The 16,114-nt window shown below is 36.1% G+C and overlaps 1 protein-coding gene across 1 annotated transcript; it reads left to right on the plus strand.

Annotated features, from left to right (window-relative positions):
* Nucleotides 1-5,617: 5,617 nt before the first annotated feature.
* LOC106140600 (beta-1,3-galactosyltransferase 5) lies at nt 5,618-15,437 on the plus strand. The gene is made up of 8 exons (XM_060951255.1): nt 5,618-5,931; nt 8,664-8,738; nt 10,088-10,256; nt 11,110-11,158; nt 11,805-11,936; nt 12,587-12,806; nt 13,701-13,823; nt 15,118-15,437. Exons 2-8 carry the CDS (start codon nt 8,711-8,713, stop codon nt 15,417-15,419), a joined length of 1,023 nt encoding a protein of 340 aa, XP_060807238.1. The 5' UTR covers nt 5,618-5,931; nt 8,664-8,710; the 3' UTR covers nt 15,420-15,437.
* The last annotated feature ends 677 nt before the right edge of the window (nt 15,438-16,114 follow it).

Below are 16,114 nucleotides of genomic sequence, written 5' to 3' on the forward strand. Positions count from 1 at the left end.
TCATAAAAATCATCTTGTAAGTTTTACTCAATACTGTTTGTTCCAAATTGTAACTTTCTTATTTTACTTTATTGTACAATTTATAATGATTAAGTAGATAAAACGACAAGAAAGTCGAAGTAAAAGATAAAAAATTAATAAACATGTTTTTATTTGCACATTACCTTACAAATACTCATAAAAACAAGCCATTTGGCTCGGCTCGGCGCCACAACGAATCCACCTTCTTTACGACACAAGCTTCAAGCATCTATAATTTTTTTTAAAATTTTCCTTATATTTTGTAATTTCTGACTATTTCATAAGAAGGCAAAGGCATTCTAATAGATGTTACGGATTTCTTTTCCTTGCCTTATGGAGATTATTCCTTTTTTAAAAATCTGGGATCATCAGTCTTCAACAATGCTTTTTTTTATTAATCTTTTTTAAATTAAATAGGCCAATCAAACTCCTTGCCCGGTGCCGGGAAAGACTTATTACTATCTTCATAATACATTTTTATTTCTAGACTTGTGTCCTGTGTTTTTTTATATATTATTATGTAGGTATGATGTTGTCCGAGGTCCGGTTGATGAAAGAATGACAGGATTTTGAAAGATCTGGCAGTTGAAAGTTTTAGTTTTTAGCATTTGTCAAATAAAAATAGAAACGGATTTACTAAAGAGTTTTGAAACACGAGTAAAACACTTACAACTTTTTTTAAAAATGAAACGTTTAATTATCTTTAAGTATAAGAGATACCTCTGCATCATTGAAATATTAAAAAATATTAGGTCTAGCGTACCTGCATTATTTACATCTGCGAGAGCGCTTATTAATTTAGTCGCCTCTTACGGCCACAGGAAAACGGGAAAATATAGAAGTGGTCCAATTTAACTCTGCTTTATAATATCATGGAATGAAAAATCTTTAAGTTTTAACCAAATAATTTTCAGAAAGCAGCATGTATCTTCGTGATGCTGATGACACTCCTGGCCCTCGTGGTGGCTCGCCCACACGAGTTCGATGACGAAGAGGATGGTAACGCGAATGATAAAAGAGGTATTATACATTCACTAGCTGTGCCCGCGAGTTCGTCCGCGTGGAATAGTTATTTTTGGGCATCATTGAAGCCCTCAAGGATGAATAATTTTCCCTGTTTTTTTCACATTTTCCATTATTTCTTCGCTCTTGGTTGTTCAGCTACCTACATATCAAATTCCATCGTAATGGGTTCAGTAGTTTTTGCGTGAAAGAGTAACACATACTGACATCACACAAACTTTCGCATTTATAATATTAGTAGGATATGTATGTCTTGGTCCAACTTAAAAGTGGTACTTATACAAAAATATCTCCTACCACTCCTCTTAACGGCGAACGAAGTCGCAGGCAATGACTATAGTACCTACATAAATATACACTTCGTACCTACATGCATGTAAACTTCGAGCGATGGGTTAGCAACCTCTATTTGAATATCAATTCCATCACGAAGATATACAGCTGAACGAGGCCTTCTATTCGAGATTTGTCTCTGTCTACCCCGCAAGGGAAAAAGACGTGACTATGTATGTATGTTTATGTATTTTCTCTGTTGTTTCAGATGACATTGCTCGTGTTCAAATCAAAGTTTACAGAGGTCCTACCAAGCATGACGGCTACGCCCCTTGGGGTTTTTGGGTCAAACAGCCTTCCGACGAACAGTAGATGTAGGAAATAATTTAGTTTAACGCAATAATATCTAATAACAGTTAAACGTGGCCTTTCAGTCTTTTCGAGACTATTGGCTCTGTTTACCCCGTAAGGGATGTAATAATAAGAGTTGAATGACATACCTACGCAGTTGTATTTGTCAGTTTCTTTACGATTTAAAAGTTATGTTAGTGTTTTATTGTCGATAGTACTTGGTAAAAAAAATACAGTCTCTGCCTACCCCTCCGGGAAAAAGGCGTGATTTTTTGTATGTATGTAAAACTAATAATAATATTGAGTTAAAATTAACGCCTCTTTATTTGCAGTAGGAAAATAATTATGATCGTTGTTAATAATTTTGTTTTGAGAATTTGTTTTATTAATTGGAATAATATAGGATACGTATCGTTAAATTATTAATTAGTTAGATAAGCAATAATATTTGTTATTCAAAATTAATGTTACACTTGTAATTTTAAAGTTCATAAAATTATATCTTAGCTTGAAGCTGTTTTCATTGATGTAGTTAGATATTTTTTATAATAAACCAAAGATTATTTTTTATTTTTATTTTTTTGCACAACATTTTATGGATTTAATTCTTAATTACTTACGTACCTAAATATAAGTTCTTGTTTACATTTCTTTGTATATTTATTTCATTTCATTGTTTGACATGCTAGCATGTCATTATTTGAATCTCAATTCTATCATCAACCCAAAAAGCTGAACGTGGCCTTAAAGACTGTTGGCTCTGTCTAACCCGCAAGGGATATAGACGTGACTAGAGAAGGAGTGGTCTTTTTAATGGTGCCGGGAGCCACACGGTCAAATTTACTAAAGTAATAAATAAAAATTCATTCCGTATAGAAGTACATATTCACAGAGCACGGTTTACCGTTGAGCTAAATTCTTTGCTCTGTGGTCGTTGCCGGCAAAACATATCACGTTAATAGACAATGGCGTCGCTCGTCTAGGAATACTGGCGCCAATGAACTTTGGTGAAAATGGCGGAAATAATAAGTTTCGTGAAAAGAGAACCGTCACTAATAGATATCCTCCTTTTTTGAAGTTGATTAAATTTCTAACACCTTCTCTTAGTAACAAACACTTTTCTGAATATCGTATCAAAATCGGTTCAGCGTAACGCGAGATAATCGCGGACAAACATACATAGCAAATTGAGAATCACTTTTCTTTTTTTTTTAAGGCAACAGGTCAAACTGAGAATCATGCTTTTTTTTAAGGCGGTCAATATGAATTTTGCCTCAAAAGCATGAGATCCATTAGATGCTTGGAACTTAATATACAAACGTACTAACATATAATCACGTCTTCATCCATAGAGTAACAGACTTTATAAGACTAAATTAAATTAAATGTGATAAAGCAAATTGACTTTTTTAATAGGCAATTTAATTTAAATAAATAAATATATACGGGACAAATTACACTGATTGAGTTAGCCTCGAAGTAAGTTCGAAACTTGTGTTACGAGATACTAACTCAACGATACTATATTTTATAATAAATACTTATATAGATAAACATCCAAGACCCAGGCCAATTAGAGAAAGTTCGTTTCTCATCATGCCCTGGCCGGGATTCGAACCCAGGACCTCCGGTGTCACAGACAAGCGCACTACCGCTGCGCCACAGAGGCCGTCAATTTATTAATTAATTGTGATAAAGTAAAACTTATTAATAGGTACCTACTTGTTTTTTAAATGGTCTACGTACGTGGTTCCTATTTTTGGTTTTTTAATTAACTATTATGTGATTAATACAAAATATTTTATACTGACGTTGATGTTAACACTGCGGACAAACCTCTGTGGTTTTTATCAGTGTTCTTATATATGTACTAGATATATTTAATTTTTATATATATTGTGAAATAAATAAAAAAAAGGCCACGCGGTCAGCTGTATGGCTTAAATTGAGAATCAAATAGTGACAGGTAGCTAGCCCATCGCTTAGGTAATCCATTTTGGATGACTGGAAGAAAACCCGCTTGGGATAAGTCCGCCATTGTACATATTCTTCTAAATCCAATAACCGTTTCGTAATATGTTATATTCCTTTTTATGTGCAATGTAGAGTTTACAAACAAACAAACATAACATCACACCACTTACCCGGAGTGGTAGGCGGAGACAACATCATTCCACTTACCACGATCCCTGCACACTTATGATATTATATCCAAAGTAACAACTTCATGTCAGTTCTTTGGTTTAAGTACGAGTAACACATGCTTTTGAATATTTACATACATACATATAATCACGTCTATATCGCTTGCGGGGTAGACAGAGCCAACAGTCTTGTAAAGACGTTCAGCTATTCAGCCACGTTCAGCTATTTGGCTTTAAGATAGAATTGAGATTCAAATAGTGACAGGTTGCTAGCCCATCGCCTTAAAAAGAATCCCAAGTGTAAGCCTATGCCTTAGTCGCCTTTTACGACATCCATGGGAAAGAGATGTAGTGGTTTAAGATAATTTTAATGGTAAAATTACTTAAACAAATTCTTAAAACTAAAAATATTAATGACGATCACAATCATTTGCCTACTGGAAATAAACAATCCTTTTTTAACTCTGTACCATTATTTTTTTTACATAAAATGTTGCCTTTTCCCCGGAGGGATAGGCAGAGACTAAATTTTTTTTCTTTTCATTAAGTACTATCAAAATTAACATAAATACGTCGTTAAGAAACTAGTAAATACAACTAGGTATGTCATGAAACCCATTATTACATCGCTTACGGGGTAGACAGAGCCAACAGTCTTGAAAAGGCTGATAGGCCACGTTTTTTGGCTTGATGCTTTTGTCAAAGTTCTCATGAAGATTTCTTTTTTTTTGTCAAAACCCTAGAGAATACCTATAGCCTTGCTAGACTCTAGGGAAGTGACCCAACACGCAAGAACCGGAAAAAATCGATGATAATAGCTTGTGTGAAGATTTTAACATTATCACTGTATATTTTAAAGTAAAATTCTCCTATTTTCTCTGTCTGGTACGTATGCACTAATCTCGGAGAGTTGTAGATAAATTTTGTTCCTGTTTGAATTGTTGAAACGAGGGTTTTCTTATGAAGATTAGTGCCGTGTGGTTCCTGGCAGCAATTCAAAAAGAATAGAACCACTCAATCTCTTTACCGTGGATGTCGTAAAAGGCGACTAAGGGATAGGCTTATAAACTTGGGATTCTTCTTTTAGGCGATGGGCTAGCAACCTATCATCTAAAACAATGCGATACTAATAGATATGTATATAAACCTTTTTCAGTAATGTTTTGTAATACATACATATGTATGTATGTATCTATATTTTTTGCGGGGTAGACAGAGCTGACAGTCTTGAAAAGACTGATAGGCTGTTTGCTTTACGTTAAGCTGTTTGGCTTAATGAAAGAAATGAGATCCAAATAGTGACAGGTTGCTAGCCCATCGCCTGAAAGAAGAATCCCAAGTTTTTAAGCCTATCCCTTAGTCAGCTTTTACGACATCCATGGAAACGAGATGGAGTGGTGCTATATTTTTGTTATACGGTAGGTATATCTAAATACCTGCGCAAGTTACCTAACTGTAAGTGCCCGGTTCGAATCTAGATTTCTAGGTATAAATAATTGTTAATACTAGATTTTTCCTCATTGCAAATCACGGTATTTTCATTACCTAAGAGCTGATGCCCGTGACTTCGTGCGCGTGGATTTTATTTGATTGATATTTTAGACGATTTTAATAACTTACAATTTTTACTTACAATTTTTGTGTGAAAGGCCGCCTAAGGACTCAAAAGAAAGCTCATCAGAATTATGATGGCAATTGAATGAAATCAAACATTCGGCGTTTATTTTCGCCGCTGAAGAAACATCCCGTTCCGTCCTTGGAACTTGCGCCAAAAAAAAAGGTAGGATAGTCAGACTGACGCCAGACGGGCGGGCTGTAGGTCGTGGTAAACCGTTTTGAGGTTATTTATTTGCACATTGGCGCAAAAACCTGTTCTTCACCTTTTGTCTATGCTTCAACCGAGTTAATTATAACCTAAATTAAACCATACCATTTCTCAGTGTCGTCCGCTCTTCACTGGAGAGGGGACGCGTCGCAAACGTGACTATTTACATAATATTTTATCGTAACTATATCGGTATCGGTAAAAATAGATAAGTTAGTGCCGTCTATTTCGTTCAAGTGGAGTGAAGAGGACAGATAATGGTCGTGTTGTGATTCGCTTTTTAAAAGAGAAGAGGTATGTTTTGTTTTTTTTTCTTTTTGCTTTTAACAAAGCACAGGTATGTCACTAAATTTAAAGATGTTATTTTGTGAATCAGTTTGAAACTAAGTTTATTGAACAGAAACCTTGTGTATGGGCAGTTAGGTCAATGATCGTAAAACTATATTTGTCTTAAACACTCCCTACCCTTTTCATTAGCGCCTGTTAGTAGATTAATGCAATTTCAAAGCAAGCAATTAGTAAATGTGACATGTAGTGTGACTTTTTAGGGTTCCTTAGGAAACAAGGAACCTTTATAGTTTCGTTTTGTATGTCTGTTTGTTCGCGGTTTTACTCAGAGACTTCTTATCAGTGGCAGAAAGTTGTAATTGTTATGGTTATGTTGTTATAGGTTTTAATAATGTCAATGTAGAAAAGAAAACTTTAATTTTATGTCTACGCCGAAATCATAAACCCAAGAGGAGAATTAATTAAACGAAATACTTGTAACATGTTAGTTATGTAAGTTTGATTAAAAATTGATTAATATACATACGTTTCCTTTTTTTTACAGTTATAACTTTTTTTTATTTATTACCCAATTGATATAACATTTTGGAATAAGCAAAATTAAAACTAAAGCTATTAAAGAAGAATACGTTGGCTGAGATTAATTAAATATGCTAGTTTCTAGGAAGAAGTTGCAGTCCGAATACATCCTGCCTTGACCTTGGCAAAATGTAATGTACTTACCTACCTACTCGTAGGTACAAGCCTTAAAACTGAGGATGCTGTGAACCGTTAAAATTTGAGAAAAAATGTCGGAACTTGATTAGCGGGTCCCGAGCCCTGAAGCATAGCTGGTAGACGATGCAATTAAGATAAAAACTAAAGCCTAAACTTTCCAATAAAATTATATTACTTTATTATATAAATTACGTATAAACCAATTCAATAATGTTCAATCATAACATAACAATGTATTCTCTCATCCACATTTCTATTCTGAGTTTGACGTTGTTGAAGAAAATGCTGCAGTGCAGTTTGTTCCCGCTTCTTCTGCACTGAACGCGTAAACGGCAGTAAACTTAGTTTTAACAAATATATATGACGTCAACCAATGTTGTGAAACCAAATGTTGTGAAGCCGGGGGTAGAGCCTAGATACCAAAAAACATAGGTACAACGCCTTTCTTTACACTTTTCTGTCGTGGGCCTGCTGGAAAAAAATTCGCTAGAAATAAGTAGTGCCCTTGTACTGAATTTCTCTTTATTTTAAGTTTTATTCTTATTTTCCTTGATGTAATATTTTGATTGGAAGAGAAAAAGTTGAGCATGTGAAAGAGTTTGTATATCTAGAATCAAAGTTTACATCAGATGGCAAGTGTGATAGTGATATTGAAAGAAGAGTGAACGCGGGGAACATGGTGATTGGAGCTTTGCATGCCTTTATGAGCAGTCAGAAACTATCCAAAAAGGCTCGACTGGCTGTGCATAGGGGCGTGTTGGTCCCGACATTAATGTATGGGAGTGAAAGTTGGGTAAGAAAAAAGAAGTGGAAATGAGAGCGTTAAGGAGTATGATGGGTGTGAAATTGAGTGACCGGGTAAGGAACAGCATGATAAGAGAATGTTGTGATGTGAAAAAAGATGTAGTTACAGGAATAGAAAAGGGTATGTTGAGATGGTTCGGTCATGAGGAGAGGATGAATGAAAGCAGGTTGGCTAAGCAGATATACTTACAAGGAGAGTGTGGAGGGAAAAGTCGGAGTGGGAAGACCTAGCCGAACGTATCTTGATGAAGTTAAGGACGTCCTGGTAAAGGGGTCAGGTCAAAAGTTATGAATGTGGATGAAGGGAAGGAAGTATGCAGAGATCGTGGCAAGTGGAAAGATGTAGTCTCTGCCTACACCTCCGGGAAAGAGGCGTGATTTTATGTATGTATGTATGTATATATATATAATATTATAAATGCGAAAGTTTGTGAGTATGTCAGCATGTCAGTATGGAGGTTTGTTACGCTTTCACGCAAAAACTACTGAACCGATTACGATGAAATTTGATATGTAGGTAGCTGAAGACCCAGAATAACATATAGGCTACTTTTTATCCCGGAGTTCCCGCGGGATTGATAGGGTTTCCATGCGGACGAAGTCGCGGACGGCCTCTAGTAAAACATATTTTCTTTGTGTAAGTATATCTATCTATCTACGTTCGTCTGGACATGGTAAAGTAATAAAAATTGCAACATTGTTGTTCATGTTAACCGTGTCAACTTGTCCGTGCGCCATTTTGTCAACACAATGGCATTTTCCAATACTTTGAAGGACACTAAATCCATCTAGGAAATAGTTTTTTTTTATCAATAGCAGCCCTTTTTTACTTTACTTATCAAATCCTACTAATATTATACGAGTAAATGCTTGCCGTGTGGTTCCCGGCACCATTACATTGCCGTGTGGTTCCCGGCACCATTACAAAAAGAATAGGACCACTCCGTCTCATTCCCATGGATGTCGTAAACGGCGACTAACGGATAGCCTTATAAACTTGCAATTATTTTAGGCGATGAGCTAGCAACCCGTCGCTATTTGAATCTCAATACTATCATTAAGCCATACAGCTGAACGTGGCATTTCAGTCTTTCAAGACTGCTAGCTCAGTCTTACCCGCAAGTGGGAAAGACGTGATGATATATGTATATATATCAATGTAGCGCTGATCTCATCGTAAAATAATGTCAATGATGTCTTGATTGAAATGATTACAGATCCGTAGGCGTCAGCTAACGATGACTATAAGCAGATTGGTGGTGATATGATCGGAATCAGTTTTCTTAGAATAGGTAAGTTTCATGTTATAACACTAGCTGTGCCAGCGACTTCGTCCGCGTGGAATAGTTATTTTAGGCATCATTGAAGCCCTCAAGGATAAGTAAATTAAATTACCCCGACTTTTTTCACATTTTCCATTATTTCTTTGCGTCTTATAGTTGCAGTGTGATGTTATATAGCCTAAAGTCTTCTTCGATAAATGGTCTGTTTAAAATATTGTGATGTGAAAGAAGATATAGTAACAGGAATACTCGTAGAAAGAGGGTATATAAATATGTTAAGACGGTTCGGTCATGTGAAAAGAATGAATGAAAGCACGTTGACTAAGCAAATATACAAGGAGAGTGTGGAGGGAAAGGTCGGGGTGGGAAGGCCTAGACGAACGTATCTTGATCAAATTAAGGACGTCCTGGTAAAGGGTCAGGTCAAGAGCAACCGAAACCTGTATGAAGCGAAAGAAGTATGCAGAGATCGTGGCAAGTGGTTTGCCTACTCCCGAGTAGGCAAAGTCTATATCTTTCTTCCTACGGCCTCTGTGGCGCAGCGGTAGAACGCTTGCCTGTGACACCGGAGGTCCCGGGTTCGAATCCCGGCCAGGGCATGATGAAAAAAGAACTATTTCTGATTGACCTGAGTTTTGGATGTTTATCTATATAAATAAAATAAGTATTTATTATAAAATAAAGTATCGTTCAGTTAGTATCTCGTAACACAAGTTCCGAACTTACTTCGAGGCTAACTCAATCTGTGTAATTTGTCCCGTGTATAAGTATGTATTAATTTTTATAAGATATTATTTAGTAACTTAGTTCAAGGCCAACTCAATGTTACACAGATTTGTCAAAAAAAAAGAAAGAATGAAACGAAATTATGTATGTAATATGTATGCAATATGTATGTAATATGTATGCAATATGTATGTAATATGTATGTAATATGTATGTAATATGTATGCAATATGTATGCAATATGTATGTAATATGTATGCAATATGTATGTAATATGTTTGTAATATGTATGTAACATGTATGTAATATGAATGTAATATGTAAATCAAATCAAATCAAATCAAATCAAATCTATTTATTGTGGAGCACAGGTAAAAAGATAATATAATTGTATAGAGTACCACTGAGTCCTGTCTTTACAGACGTACAATAATTAATTACATACATTTATATAAAATAAAGTCAACATAAAAATTAAAATATGGGGTATGTATGCAATATGTATGTAATATGTATGCAATATGTATGTAATATGTTTGTAATATGTATGTAACATGTATGTAATATGAATGTAATATGTATGTAATATGTATGCAATATGTATGTAATATGTATCACCTAATAATTTCCAGGTCGTCATCGTCTGCTGTCAGCCTGTCTCGCTGTCTACGTGGTTTTCGTTCTGGGCAAGCTATGGCATTCCACGGAGGTCAGCAGACCCTTCCTGGTGCCGTTGCCAGTCGACAAAAACCTGGACCACTTCAGGAGAAGCAGGAGCTTGAAGAACTATATTGATGCCATGTATGTGTCAAAGGTCATTTTTACTTAACCGATTTATACATCCATATGTATGTATAAATGTAGCCAGAGCCAACAGTCTTGAAAAGACTGATAGGCCACGTTCAGCTGTTTGGCTTTATGTTAGAATTGAGATTCGTATAGTGACAGGTTGCTAGCCCATAGCCTAAAAAAGAATCTCAAGTTCGTAAGACTATCCCTTAGTCGCCTTTTACGACATCCATGGGAAAGAGATGGAGTGTTGCTATTCTTTTTTGTATTGGTGCCGGGAATCACACGGCACTTAACTGATCAAATAAAGTATATTTCTTACTGCATTTTACAATTCCGTATATAAATACATATATGACGGCCTCTGTGGCGCAGCGGTAGTACGCTTGTCTGTGTCACCGGAGGTCCCGGGTTCGAATCCCGGTCAGGGCATAATGAAAAAAGAACTTTTTCTGATTGGCCTGGGTCTTGGATGTTTATCTATATAAGTATTTATTATAAAATAAAGTATCGTTGAGTTAGTATCTCGTAACACAAGTCTCGAACTTACTTCGAGGCTAACTCAATCTGTGTAATTTGTCTTGTTTATATTACATAAATATAATAAACTAGAGGCCGCCCGCGACTTCGTCCGCATGGAAACCCTATCAATCCCGCGGGAACTCTGGGATAAAAAGTAGCCTATGTGTTATTCTGGGTCTTCAGCTACCTACATACCAAATTTCATGGTAATCGGTTCAGTAGTTTTTGCGTGAAAGAGTAACAAACATCCATACATCCATACAAACTTTCGCCTTTATAATAGTAGTAGGATATAAACAAGACAAATTACACAGATTATTATTATTATATATATTTTTTTTAGCCAAATCCTGATAGAGCCATCAACGACAGCGTGCGATGGTCCAGAACAGGTACCTACACCTAATAAAATATTAAATTTTAAAACTTATACTCATTTAATCATGCTCCTAAAGTAAGTCCCTGGTACATCCTCACCACTCTGGAGAACAGCTCGGGGTTTGCGGCATACCCCGTGCGAAAACCTGACTCACCCAATCCAGGATGTGAATGATGATGAGTGGCCAATGAAAGGCCGTATGCCTTTGACCATGGATCCTGGATTGGGTGAGTCGGTTTATTGGCTAGCAAACTGTCATTATTTGAATCTCAATTCCATCATGAAGCCATCCAGATAAACGTAGCTTTTCGGTCTTTACGTAACTGTTGGCCCTGTCTACCCCGCATGGAAAGTATACGTGACTGTTTGTTTATAATATCTTTATTGCATAGAAATTTACACAGTTACAAGACATAGTACATAGTTATGAAATAAATAAATCACATGCAATGGCGGACTTATCCCATGAAGGGATCTCTTCCAATCAACCGGCAAACAGTAAAGGAACCATTATAAATTTAATAATAAAAAAAAAAGCGGCATATCACTGTGTGTTTTAATTAAGCAACAATACAAAAATAAAATTATTTTTACCCAACTTTTTTTTTGTAATATTATTCTATTCTAGTAAGTTCTAAAATGATTGATGATTTAATCAGGTGTCAGTGTTGGTGTTGGTCACCAGTTCACCTTCAAGGGTGGACCAGAGGGCGGTCATCAGGAGTACCTGGGCGCAGCATATGCCGACATACTTCGTGCTCGGCACTGAATTGTCTGGAGATGATAGTTTTGTAAGTATTTTAAAGTTGTGATTTTCTAGAGTACCTACAAACAAATATAGATATGATTGTCTAAAAACCTTGATGTACAGTAATGTGGTTCCCGGAATTGAAAAGAAAAAATAAAGAATTTTATTTTATTTTTATTTTATCTTTATTAGGGAAACAAACAGTTACATGGTTGCCTATTAATATTATCTTATACTATTATAGTTAAAGGTAAAGAATGTGGAAAGAGGTAGTCTCTGCCTACCCCTCCGGGAAAGAGGCGTGATTTTTATATAGGTATGTATGTATGTATGTGGTTCTCGGCACCAATATAAAAAATAATGGGACTAATCCATCTTTTCCCCATGGATTTCGTAAAGAGCAATTAAGGGATAGGCTTCATAAACTTAAGATTCTTCTTTTAGGCGTTGTGCTAGCGACCTGTCACTACCTATTTGAATCTCAATTCTATCACTAAGCCAAACAGCTGAGCGTGGCCTATCAGTCTTTTCAAGACTGTTGGCTCTGTCTACCCCGTAAGAGATATATCCGTGATTATATGTATGTATGTTAAATCTAAGCGATGTGCTAGCAAGCCGCTATTTAATCTAGTCAAATTAATATCTCACTACTACCTAAGTGCAAGTGTCTAATGAATAATTCTTTAACTCCAGTCAGACGTTTACCTCGAAGCGAAAGAATACGGCGATATGGTGGTCTTCGACTTCGAAGACCACTATCAGAACTTGACGCTGAAGACTGCCCTGATGCTGCAGTGGTCTGCCAGGAGGTGTCCGCAGGCAGAGTTCCTCTTTAAGACTGATGATGATGTGTTCGTCAACCCTTGGATGCTGAGACAGGTGCTCAAGGATAATCAGGGCGCGAAGGTTCTTGGTGAGAGACTATGTTTTTCAATTCAATCATCATTGTGTTGTCGTGTGGTGCCCAGCACCAATACAAAAAAGAATAGGACCACTCCATCTCTTTCCCATGGATGTCGTAAAAGGTGACTATGGGATAGGCTTACAAACTTACAAACTTTTTCTTTTTTTAGGCGTTGGGCTAGCAACCTGTCACTATTTGAATCTCTATCATTAAGCCAAATAGCTGAACGTGGCCAATCAGTCTTTTCAAGACTGTTGACATATACTATACCAACGGTCAGAAATAGTGCATACGCTTAAACGTGCTGTCATAGTTTGTTTGTAAACTTTTTATTGCACATAAAAAGATATATAACAAATTATAAAACAGTCATTGGATTTAGGAGAATACTTACGTACAATGGCAGAATGTGGGCATGCTGGAAGAAATTTCTCTAGAAAAAAACAAGTAAATTCAATACAAGGGGTATTGAATTTCTCTTCATTTTAAGTTTTATTCTTATTTTCCTTGATGTACATAAATATATAAATAAATAAATAAATAATGGCGGACTTGTCCAAATCGGTAAAGTTTCTACGGATTGGAGCATAAATACAACCTCTAATTCACTGTGCACCGTGCAATTCATTTATGCCGTGTGGTTCCCGGCACCAGTACAAAAAAGAATAGTACCACTCCATCTCTTTCCTATGAATGTCGTAAAAGGCGACTAAGGGATAGGCTTGCAAACTTGGGATTCTTCTTTTAGGCGATGGGCTAGCAACCTGTCACTATTTGAGTCTCAATTCCATCATTAAGCCAAACAGCTGAACGTGGCCTATCAGTCTTTTGATGACTGTTGACTCTGTCTATAATATAAGGGATATAGACGTGATTATATGTCATGTTTTAAATATATTTCAGGATACATGAAGAACAACAGTTTTCTCCACCGGGACGCGTACAATAAGTGGTTCGTGCCGAGGTGGTTGCGACGGGAGGACCACCTGCAGGAGTACCTCTCGGGGACCGGGTACCTTATTAGTGGTGGGTATCCCGTACTTCCTTTTCCGTGTTAGTCTCATTTAAATCCTCACCTCTCTGGAGAGGAGCCCGGTATATGCTTGTGACTATGATTAGGTAAGTTAGGTTTTGTACAAAGCAAGAAGCTACATGCTTTTACATTCCATTTTGTAACAAGAGTTAACCAAAAAATTTATGCTATTTGAGCAAAATGTCGTGAGGAAACCTGCGCATTCAGGCAACTGGATGGATCTGTAACATACATACATACATATTGTCACGTTTATATCCCTTGCGGGGTAGACAGAGCCAAGAATCTTGAAAAGACTGAATGGCCACGTTCAGCTATTTGGCTTAATGATAGAATTGAGATTCAAATAGTGACAAGTTGCTAGCCCATCGCCTAAAAAAGAATCCCAAGTTTGTAAGCCTATCATTAAGTCGCCTTTTACGACATCCATGAGAAAGAGATGGAGTGGTCCTATTCTTTTTTGTATTGGTGCCGGGAACCACACGGCATCTGAAACCATGATCCAAACCTATCATCTCCCTCATCGTTGTGTTGTAATTTCGGTAAATCCTCTGTAACTGCATCTCCTAATCCATAAAAAGTTTGGGTTGTGCCTTTATATGAGAGTCAGTCAGTTAATCAGTTAGTTATTCTACAACATTTGATTACAATCAAAACTATGACTCGAATTATTGCTTCACATTGTTTAATCAGTATTTTTTTAATATTAACCGATGCTCTTACGGTGAGGGAAGACATCGTGAGGAAACCTGCACATTCAGGCAACTGGATGTGTAACCGTGGATCCAATCGGGTTAGGTTCACCTGCAAAGGTTGCGAAAGTCAGATGGGAGTCGCTTCGTGTAAAAACCTGACTTACCCAGGATCCATGGTCAAAGGCATACCCCGGGCTCCTCTCCAGAGTGGTGAGGATGCACCCGGGACTAAATTCAGGAGGAGGAAGATAGCTTAATCAGTACCTACTCACATACAAAAAATTTTGTATTTCCTTCTAACTCGGATCAAAACCTACACATACATTTTGTCACGTCTATATTCCTTGCGGGATAGACAGAGCCAATAGTCTTGAAAAGACTGAAAGGCCACGTATGGCTTAATACTGGAACTGAGATTGAAATAGTGGTTGCTAGCCCATCGCCAAGTTTATTAATCTATCCCTTAGTCGCCTTTTACGACATTCATGGAAAAAAAAATGGAGTGATCCTATCCTTTAGAACCGGGAACCACACTCAGGCACTCAGATTAGAAATTTTATAAAAATTATCATTTTTTTATTGTTTGTTCCAGGTGAATACACGACAAAATTACTAAAAGCAGCCAACGAAGTGCCATTATTAAATTTAGAAGATGTATATTTTACTTATTTAGTTGCTAAAGAAGCCTTGAGCCTTAATTTGACACATGATAGGAGACTAAGCCCTTACAAACCCTGGATTCCCTTCGCATGTTCATATTTTGGACTCGCCTCGGCTCATAGTCTGAGTCCAGAAGAAATTAAATTAGCCTGGGACAAATTAGTTAGTATTGTGAGAGAGAGGGGTGATTGTGAAAATTATGAGTATTTGTGCCATGATTGGTTTTTGTATTGATAGTGAGTAAGTCTAATTTTTTTTTTAAATATATTGTCGATATATTTCAGTAAGCCAATTCTAAAATTTTGTAGAATATCAGAGCAGGTCTTTGATGAATGTGTGTATTTTTTTTTTAATGAAAACTAAATGACGAGTTGTATCTGTATATGTATGTAAAAAATGTATGAGCCAATAGAAATGACATCAATTTAAATCATGTGTCATATGAATATTGTGTTTGGTAAATATCATAAAAAGTGATAAATAAATCATTTTTAAACATTCAGATTCAACTGGTGAATATACGGTATATTAGTGCAGTACTTAACACTTCTATAGTCTTATAATATTCCGAAGTCTATGGTATATCAAAACAATATTAATATTGTTTTGATATGTTTGTGTCGTATTTTGTTTGTCTAATAATTGGCGAATAATTTAGTGATTATTTAAACATACATACATGTAATGATGAACTATATACCTTGCGGGGTAGACAGATAACTCGAAGTTATAATTGGTTATATACTGTTGACTAAACTATAAGAAACAAAATAAGTGATCCTTTTCTAGTGAATAAGATTAAATTGTACTTAAAAAAATATATAAATGAAATGTATATTATTACGTTGCCTAATGCGTATTATTTGGAAACATGCATTTATTATTACAGCCTTACGTGTGAATTTAAAAAACTTTATAAATATATTTTG

Source organism: Amyelois transitella, chromosome 24, assembly GCF_032362555.1.
Source record: "Amyelois transitella isolate CPQ chromosome 24, ilAmyTran1.1, whole genome shotgun sequence".
Lineage (NCBI taxonomy): Eukaryota > Metazoa > Arthropoda > Insecta > Lepidoptera > Pyralidae > Amyelois > Amyelois transitella.